Source organism: Piliocolobus tephrosceles, chromosome 21 (assembly GCF_002776525.5).
Source record: "Piliocolobus tephrosceles isolate RC106 chromosome 21, ASM277652v3, whole genome shotgun sequence".
Lineage (NCBI taxonomy): Eukaryota > Metazoa > Chordata > Mammalia > Primates > Cercopithecidae > Piliocolobus > Piliocolobus tephrosceles.
Window position 1 is genome coordinate 43,995,219 of NC_045454.1, and position 9,907 is coordinate 44,005,125.

The window sequence follows — 9,907 nt, forward strand, 5'->3', positions numbered from 1 at the left end:
CACTGCACTCCAGCCTGGGTGACAGAGCAAGAATGCATTTCAAAAAACAAAAACAAAAAAGAAATTGCCCTGGTGGAAAATCAACATTGCACTTCAGTGTGAGGTCTCCCTCCTTTGTCACTCAGTACTTGCCCACCCTTGACTCCTATACCAACCATCACACCCATCCTGTTCCTTTATATTCCCATACCCCCGCCTCCAAGAAACCCTGGCAGTTGCAAGTTTCTCTTCTGCTATTTCATTCTCTGAAACTTGAATGCACCAGAGTTTCCAGATTAGTGTTCCCTGGGTGGCATCTTACCCATCTCACAGGTCCTCTACGATGGCAAGTAGACCAAGAAGGCATAAACGGGTCAGAAATGGTTCTTTGGGCCAGGCACAGTGGCTCACACTTGTAATCCCAGCATGTTGGGAGGCTGAGGTGGGAGGATTGCTTGAGTCTAGGGGTTTGAGACCAGTCTGGGCAACAGAATGAGACCTTGTCTCTGCAAAGAATAGAAAAAACTCAGCCGGGGCCGGGCGCGGTGGCTCAAGCCTGTAATCCCAGCACTTTGGGAGGCTGAGACGGGCGGATCACGAGGTCAGGAGATCGAGACCATCCTGGCTAACACAGTGAAACCCCGTCTCTACTAAAAAATACAAAAAAAACTAGCCGGGCGAGGTGGCGGGCGCCTGTAGTCCCAGCTACTCAGGAGGCTGAGGCAGGAGAATGGCGTAAACCCGGGAGGCGGAGCTTGCAGTTAGCTGAGATCCAGCCACTGCACTCCAGCCTGGGCGACAGAGCGAGACTCCGTCTCAAAAGAAAAAAAAAAAATTAGTCGGGTGTAATGGCATGTGCCTGTAGTCCCAGTTACTCAGGAGGCTGAGGCAGGAGGATCACCTGAGCCCAAGAGTTCAAGACTGCAGTGAGGTTTTGTTTATTTGTGTTTTTCTGTTTGTCTGGTTTGTTTTTTGTTTTGTTTTATGAGTTTGTTTTTGTTTTTTGTTTTTGAGACAGAGTCTTGCTCTGTTGCCCAGGATGGAGTGCAGTGGCACGATCTTGGCTCACTACAACCTCTGCCTCCTGGGTTCCAGTGATTCCCCTGCCTCAGTCTCCCAAATAGTTGGGACTACAGGTGTACATCACCACACCCAGCTAAGTTTTGTATTTTTTGTAGAGACAGGGTTTCACCATGCTGGCCAGGCTGGTCTTGAACTCCTGGCCACAAGTGATCGCCCGTCTCAGCCTCCCACAGTGCTGGGATTATAGGCATGAGCCATTGCGCCCTGTTCTGAGCTTACTTACTTAGGTGCTCTTAGGTGCTCACCCAGGCTAATTCTTTTTTTTTTTAAGTATTGGCATATTTTAAAGTTTTAAAGAATTAAAAAAAAAAAAAAAAAAAAAAAAAAACCTCATTGTGAACACTGTAAAGAGATGTTAATAAAGGATTACGCTTTATTTCATCTGCACTATCTTCCCTTTTTTTCATAGCGTTTTTCAGGACAGCCTTCTTGGTCCCTCACTTTCTCTGCCTCATTAGCGAGTCTGTCCGCAATCAGTGCTATTGCGAGTCTCTCTCTGACTGTCTTCACTTTCCATTCCTGTTTCCTGATATCTTCCTCGGTGACCAGAAATTGTTCGCAGAGGAGCTGCGAGATACCCACTCCCTTTCTGGGAACTATCTCCACCACATCTGAAGAGCAGGCAAGGTGGGGCATGGGGCAGGAGTGCTCCAGACCACCAGCAAGATCCCCCAGCAGAGATCCACCTGTGTAACTAGGGACAAGTTTTTGCAAAGTATTGGCAAGATCCAAAGTACTTAAAAGTTCCCCTGCACTGCTGTAAGCCTGCAGTCCTTGCAGTCTCTTCTGCCAGCAGACCTGCTGAGGCTTCTCCAAGCTCTCCTCCCATTGATGGTATCTGACCTCATTGCCAGGATGGGGTGTAATCCTCGTAACTGGCCTGTTGAATGTGTAGCTGGACATTCTCAGAGGGATTGAGGTGCTCAAGCCAGGCTTTGATTTGCATTGGTTTACACAGTCACGTTGCTTCCTCTGTGAACTCTTGCCCATCACACTTCTTTTCCTCTTACACTATTAAAATAAGTCATGAAACGGGGTGAAATTGATCAATGAAGCCTGCCTTCTCAGGACAAGGATCTCAGCTGCTTTGGACTTTCATCCTTCGTCTCTCCCTCTGGAGATAGGTCTGACCTGCTTCCTGGGATATCATCAGGGAGATCTGAGTCAGGCACAGAAAGTTCAAGGTCAAAACTCTCCTTCATCATCCTGCAAACCCCCTCCTTGTCTGAATACTATTTTATTCTCTTTCTGCCCTTGTCACTCTTAAATGCTCAAGTCCTGATACTCCCTCTCATGACACACATGACAGGTTTTTCTAAATCTCAAATCTTGCCTTTGTTTTGTTTTGTTTTCTTTTCTTTTTGGTCCTGCTCCGTCACTCGGGCCGGAGTTGCCGCGGTGCAATCACAGCTCACTGCGGCCTTTACGTCCCCAGGCTCAAGTGATCCACCTGACTGAGCCTCCCGAGTAGCTGGGATTACAGGCGTGCATCACCATGCCTGGCTAATTGTGATTTTTGTAGAGACGAGGTTTCACCACCTTGTCCAGGCTGGTCTGGAACTCCTGAACTCAATGGTCCTCCCACCTCGACCTCCCAAAGTGCTGGGATTACAGGCATGGGCCACCATGCCCAGCCCAAATCCTGCCATTCTTATGCATTACTTGACTATTCATCTGGTTCACAACTGAGCTCTTGGTTTGCACAGTTCCTGCAGCTTGTAAGTCAATAATGAAATTATCAACTGCTCTGCTCTTCGAGCCTTAATCCCACACCCCAGACATTTTCAGCAACCCAAACGGCCATGCTCAAAAATAAATAATTCAGGCTCGGCACAGAGGCTTATGCCTGTAATCCCAGCACTTTGGGAGGCCGAGGCAGGCGAATCGCTTGAGGTCAGGAGTTCAAGACCAGCCTGGCCAACATGGCGAAACCCCATCTCTACAAAAAATACAAAAATTAGCTGGGTGTGGTGGTGCGCATCTGTAATCCCAGCTGCTTGGGAGGCTGAGGCAGGAGAATAGCTTGAACCCGGGAGCTGGAGGTTGCAGTGAGCCGAGATCTCACCACTGAACTCCAGTCTGGGCGACGGAGCGAGACTGTCTCTAAATAAATAAATAAATAAATAAACCAGAAAACTTATTCACCCACTATAAATTTCTGATTTCCAGGTTTTTTAATTCAAATACCCATACCATAGATACCTGTTCTTGAAGAACACACCTTGAGGAACAGGTATCTACGATTTAGGTATTTGAATCACTCCAGACCTCCGTATCTTCACCTTCCTCTCTCTCCTCTGATTCCTACCACTCTTGGATTCTGCAGTCTGTGACCTCAATATTTCCCTTAGAGGCCAGGCACGGTGGCTCACGCCTGTAATCTCAGCACTTTGGGAGTCCAAGGTGGGTGGATCACTTGAGGCCAGGAGTTCAAGACCAGCCTGGCCAACATGGTGAAACCCCATCCCTACCAAAAAAAAAAAATTAGCTGGGCATGGTGGTGCACACCTGTAGTCCCAGCTACTCAGGGGCTGAGGTGGAAGAATCGCTTGAACCCAGGAGGTGGAGGTTGTGGCGAGCAGAGATCACACGGCTGCACTCCAGCCTGAGCACAGAATGAGACCCTATCTTAAAAAAATTCACTTAGATTAATCCAAAATTCCTTACCACTTATCATATCCACCTTGTAAAACTTCAAGCTTGGACGGTCCCTATTATCTGTGACGCCATGGCTACCACCGTCATATGACCACTGCTGAAAAAAGGATCACATGACATGACGTCTTAGTGCCACTGTAAATACAAAATATTCTCCATCAACTGGGAAGAATCCATCATGCGTAGAAACTTTATTTTCTGTGTATGCATTGTCATGTTCACCCCTTGATTTTCCCCAAAACCTGCTGCAAAATTTTCTCCAGCTTTCTTTTTTCCTCATATTTAATTTTCCTTAACTTACCTGATGGTTCCCAAAGACGTGAGTTGCCAAATCTGCAAATATCCCTGATAAGCATCAAATGTTTCCAAATTTCCTTTAATTGTATTTAAAGAGATTTCCTGCCAGGCATGGTGGCTCACGCATGTAATCCCAGCACTGTGGTAGGCTGAGGCGGGAGGGCCACTTGAACCCAGGAGTTTGAGACCAGTCAGGGCAACATAGGGAGAACCCCATCTCTACTAAAAATTAAAGAGTTAGCTGGGGGTGATGATACACATCTGAGGTCCTAGTTGAACGAGAGAGGCAGAGCAAGGAGGATAGCTTGAGCCCAGAAGGTCGAGGTTGCAGTGAGCGGCGATCAGGCCACTGCACTTACAAGACCCTGTCTCTTAAATAAATAAATATATTTCCTTTATCCACCAAGAGTGATCTGAGCCTCATTCCTTCTTCCTTTTTGTTAATTTTATGCTTCCAATATTGCAATGTAACCCTTGTATCTTTTTTTTTTTTTTTTTTTTTTTTGAGATGGAGTCCCACTCTGTAGCCCAAGCTGGAGTACAGTGGGATGATCTGGGCTCACTGCAACCTCTGCTGCCCGGGTTCAAGCATCATCTTGCCTCAGCCTCCCAAGCAGCTGGGATTACAGGCACACACCTATATGCCCAGCTAATTTTTTAGTATTTTTAGTAGAGATGGGGTTTCGCCATGTTGGCGAGAGTGGCCTCGAACTCCTGACCTCATGATCTGCCTGCCTTAACCTCCCAAAGTGCTGGGATTACAGGCAACTCTGTATCTTTAAGTTCTGTTTTTCTACTGAATCCCTTCTTCGGCATTTAAACATGTTCAAGTTTCTCCTAGCTACACAGACACTCCTCTCCTAAACTTCCTGGGACCCCCTCCTACACCACTACTCTCTATCCCTTCCCCTTAGCTATGAACCACTGAGAAAAGATCATCTGTATCTATGTCTCCTGTCTCCTCACCTTCAGCTAACTCCTCAGGCCACTCCAAACCTCTGTTTTCCTTCACCGTTCCACGGCTGCTTCTGTTGCTAAGGCCACAATGACCCCTTTGTTGTTAGATTCCAAAGGAATTCTCATTATTCATCTGGCATGACTCTTGAACTGGAAAGCTTTGAAGTATGCTTGGAACAACCTGGACACGTGAATCTTACTTTACAGCTGTGAACCCTAGAAAATCTAAATATGGCCAGGCACGGTGGCTCACACCTGTAATCCCAGCACTTTTGGAGGCCGAGGCAGGCAGATCACGAGGTCAGGAGATTGAGACCATCCTGGCTAACACGGTGAAACCCCATCTCCACTAAAAATACAAAATATTAGCCATGATATTAATACAGGTGGGTGTGGTGGTGCACACCTGTAGTCCCAGCTACTCAGAAGACTGAGGCAGGAGAATGGCGTGAACCTGGGAGGCAGATTTTGCAGTGAGCTGAGATCACGCCACTGCACTCCAGCCTGGGGGACGGTGCGAGACTCTGTCTCAAAAACAAAAAAAGAAAAGAAAAGGAAAAAAAAAATCTAAATATGGGGCAGGTACATCTGATAACATTCAACTCGCAAATTGAGATGTGCCATCAGTGGAAAGTACAAACTGGATTTCTGGAACTCATTACAAAAAAACAAAAATCATTTAAAAGATCTCATGTGGAGTCCTAATAAGTAACCAACAACAAGGAAGGGGCCCCTGGCTGGGGGAGAACAATTGTTCTGAGAGATGGCTAACTGCCAACAACACACTGATCTGACATCCTGTTGCAAAAGACCTCAGGCTGCACATAGTCCCAGCAACATGACCTTATCTGCACACCTTACGTGCACGTGGCCACCTCCAGCACGACCCTACAAAATTCCCTCCAACCTCTTCCTGTTTGCAAACAGCCCCTTCTCTTCTGTGCTGCCTGTTGCATCCTTGCAACCTACCTTCATACCTTCTCTAGTAAATCTTTCTTTACCTACGACTGTCTTGGGAAATTATTTTACCACCCACAACGCCAGCCCCAGCCAGCCACAACTACAACATCTCAATAATTTTTTTACATTGATTGCACGCACAAATGAGAATTATGTTGGCTACCATGGGTTAAAAGAGACTTTTAGAATTCATTATGTGTGGCATGCCACCTATGGCTGAGATGCTATATTGGTGCTTACCTAGGAGTTATCACCGGACAGCCTGTGTTCTGTGCATGCTTGGTTGTTGGCACAGTTGCACAGCCTTTAAAATATTTAATATCTCTTGTTATTGGCTGTCTTTTAAATTATCCCAGTGGGTGTGAAGTGATATTTTATGGAAGTTTTGACATTAACTTCCCTAATGATTAAAGGGGCTGAGCATCTTTTCATATACATATTTGCCCTTTGTATATCTTCTTTGTAGAAATGACTATTCAAGGGGGCCGGGCGCAGTGGCTCAAGCCTGTAATCCCAGCACTTTGGGAGGCCGAGACAGGCAGATCACGAGGTCAGGAGATCGAGACCATCCTGGCTAACACGGTGAAACCCCGTCTCTACTAAAAAATACAAAAAACTAGCCGGGCGAGGTGGCGGGCGCCTGTAGTCCCAGCTACTCGGGAGGCTGAGGCAGGAGAATGGCATAAACCCAGGAGGCGGAGCTTGCAGTGAGCTGAGATCCGGCCACTGCACTCCAGCCTGGGCGACACAGCGAGACTCCATCTCAAAAAAAAAAAAAAAAAAAAAAAAGAAATGACTATTCAAACTCTTTGTTCATTTTTCAGGCTGGGTGCAGGGGCTCACACCTGTAATCCCAGCACTTTGGGAGACCAAAGCGGGCAGATCACTTGAGGTCAGGAGTTCAAGACCAGCCTGGCCAATGTGGCAAAACCCTGTCTCTGCTAAAAATACAAAAATTATCCAGGCGTGGTGGCGAGCACCTGTGGCCCCAGCTACTTGGAAGGCTGAGACGGGAGAATCGCTTGAATCCAGGAGGCAGAGGTTGCAGTGAGCCAAAATGGTGCCACCGCACTCTAGCCTGGGTGACAGAGGGAGACTCCATCTCAACAAAAAAACCTCTTTGTCCACTTTTAATTGGGTATCTTTATACTGCTGAGTTGCAAGGCTTTGTATATTTTGAATACAAGTCACATATCAGATAAATCATTTGTAAATGTTTTCACCCAGTCCATGGTTGTCTTTTTTCTTGATGGTGTCCTTTGAAGCATCAACGTTTTTTAATGTTAAGTCCAATTTATCTATTTTTTCTTTTGTCACCTGTTTTTGATGTCATATCTAAGAAACAATTGCCTAAACCAAGATCATAAAGTTTGACTCCTATGATTTCTTCCAAAAAGTTTATAGTTTTAGCTGTTATCTGTAGCTCTGTGATCTATTTTGAGCTCACTTTTGTACCCAGTATGAAATAGAGGTCCAATTTCTTTTTTTCTTTCTTTCTTTCTTTTTTTTTTTTTCTTTTAGGCAGTCTCGCTCTGTTCCCAGGCTGGAGTGCAGTGGCACAATCTTGGCTCACTGCAACCTCCACCTTCTGGGTTCAAGCGATTCTCCTGCCTCAGCCTCCCAAGCAGCTGGGACTACAGGTGCCTGCCACCACACCCAGTTAATTTTTGTATTTTTAGTAGAGACGGGGTTTCACCACATTGGCCAGGATGGTCTCGATCTCTTGACCTCATGATCTGCCCGCCTCGGCCTCCCAAAGTGCTGGGGTTACAGGCGTGAGCCACCGCGCCCAGGCCAATTTCACTCTTTTGCATATTGGCACCTAGTTATCCCAGCGCAATTTGTTGAAGAGAACATTCTTTCCACAATGAACTTTCCTAGTATATTGAATTTTGAACTTGTTCATTTTTGCTAAAACTTCCTTCAGCCATCTGAGAATGATTAGGGATAGTTTTGGGAAGTAGTGATCTAACTTTTTTTCTGAAAGGATGGGTGTGTGAAACAATATCATTCATTGAAAGTATTTCTTCCTGGCTGATTTTAAATGTTGCCACTCTCTTATATAAAATTTCTGTAAATAGTCCATGTCAATTTCTGGACAGTCTCCACTTTTTCAGAATAAACCTTTATTCTAGAATTAAAAAAAAAAAACACTTTGCTACATTTTATTCTGATTTTATATTCTATTTCTTTCTTACTAGACTCCTGGGTTTTAGTTTCTTTTTCACATCCCATGTTAAATTAAAAGCATAAATCATTTGAATACATCACTTTGGGATTACTAGCATATCAAGCTACAGATCTCCTCTCAGAGACATCTATGTGTCACGTACAAACGTTTTCCTTATTCTAACACAAAGACAGAACAAGAGACACTGAAGCCTATTTGAGGGTGGAGGGTGGGAGGAGGGCAAGGATCGAAAAACTACTTATCAGGTACTAAGCTTATTACCTGGATGATTAAATAATCTGTATACCAAACCTCCATGACAGGCAGTATACCTATATAACAAACCTGTACATGTACCCCTGACCCTAAAATTTTTTTTTGTAAAAAGTCTCTCAAAAGAAATGTGAAAAAAAATTGCCTTATTCTAAACAGTCTTTAGTGGAAGTTAGTGTTCCTCTTTGATGCAAGAGTAATTTGTAAAAGATCTTACTTTTATGTGTAAATGGTTTAATGTCTTTAAATTATGTCAGGTATTCTTAGATATATTTTCAAATAATATTATTTGATTTTTTTATTGTTGTTTCTTTGGTTTAGTTTAAGAAGGACTCCAATGTGGCCAAATACAGGACATCTAATATGGTGTGGCTGTGTCCCCACCCAAATCTCATCTTGAATTGTAGCTCCCACAATTCCCACATGTGCGGGAGGTAACTGAATCATGGGGAAAGGTCTTTCCTGTGCTGTTCCCGTGAGAGCGAATAAGTCTCACGAGATCTGATGGTTTTATAAAGGCGAGTTTCCCTGCACAGGCTCTCTTGTCTGCCGCCATATAAGACCGTGCCTTTCGCCTTCCACCATGATTGTGAGGCCTCCCTAATCACATGGAACTGTGAGATCCCCAGACACATGTGTGAGCCACATGGTGAAACGCCATCTCTACTAGAAATACCAAAAAAATTAAAAATAAAGTAGCCGGCGTGGAGGCACGTGCCTGTAATCCCAGCTACTCCGGAGGCTGAGGCATGAGAATCGTTTGAACCTAGGAGGCACATGCTGCAGTGAGCCAAAATGGTGCCACTGCACTCCAACCTGGGCAACAGAGTAAGACTCTGTCGCAAAACTAAAAAATTAAATGAAAGAAAAAACACCATGGAAAACATTACTGTGACAATTGGCAATTCCGAATATGGATTATGTTATTAGATAACAGCCCCATGCAGTGTTCAATTCCCTGATTTTGCTAATTACTGTAGTTCTGAAAGAAAGGGTCCTTGTTATTAAGAAATACACCCTGATTTGGTGGTAAATGGGCAGAATATCTGTCACTCTCAAATGGTTAAAAAAAAAATTGTAATGTATGTAAAGAGAGACAGAGTTCATGATAAAGCAAATAGGGTAAAATGTTAACTTTTGGTGACACAGGCACAAAATACACAGATATAAAGGAGTTCTTTGTAGTATTCTTGCAGCTTTTCTGTAAATTTGGAATCTTATCAAAATAATTTTAAAACAAAACAGAAAAACAAAAAAGAGCTATGTACCATGTCTAAAAACAACCCCAATAAGAATGCCTAACATTTCACTAGAAATAAAATTATAATGGCTTAAGGAAAGAACTACGTCAACAAAAAGCTATGCCACTTTCAAAGATGGAAAGAATTAAATGTTAATTCTCCCTCAATTTAATATAAATTGAAAAATTCACACAGTTCCAATCAGCAGCTGCTTATCTTCCTGGACATCCATTCATGGCACACCTTTCTGAAAAACATCAGATCACAGCCGGATCTCTGTGAAAATGAG

General features: G+C 44.3%; 1 protein-coding gene across 1 annotated transcript; it reads right to left on the reverse strand.

Annotated features, from left to right (window-relative positions):
• Window positions 1–1,417: 1,417 nt before the first annotated feature.
• On the reverse strand, window positions 1,418–2,069 carry MBD3L1 (methyl-CpG binding domain protein 3 like 1). The gene has a single exon (XM_023197457.1). The coding sequence runs from the start codon at window positions 2,050–2,052 to the stop codon at window positions 1,450–1,452; it is 603 nt and encodes a 200-aa protein (XP_023053225.1). The 5' UTR covers window positions 2,053–2,069; the 3' UTR covers window positions 1,418–1,449.
• Window positions 2,070–9,907: the final 7,838 nt, after the last annotated feature.

Coding starts and splice junctions, on each gene's coding strand:
- MBD3L1 (XM_023197457.1), bottom strand. CDS start 2,052: ATGGGCAAGAGTTCACAGAGGAAGCAACGTGACTGTGTAAACCAATGC.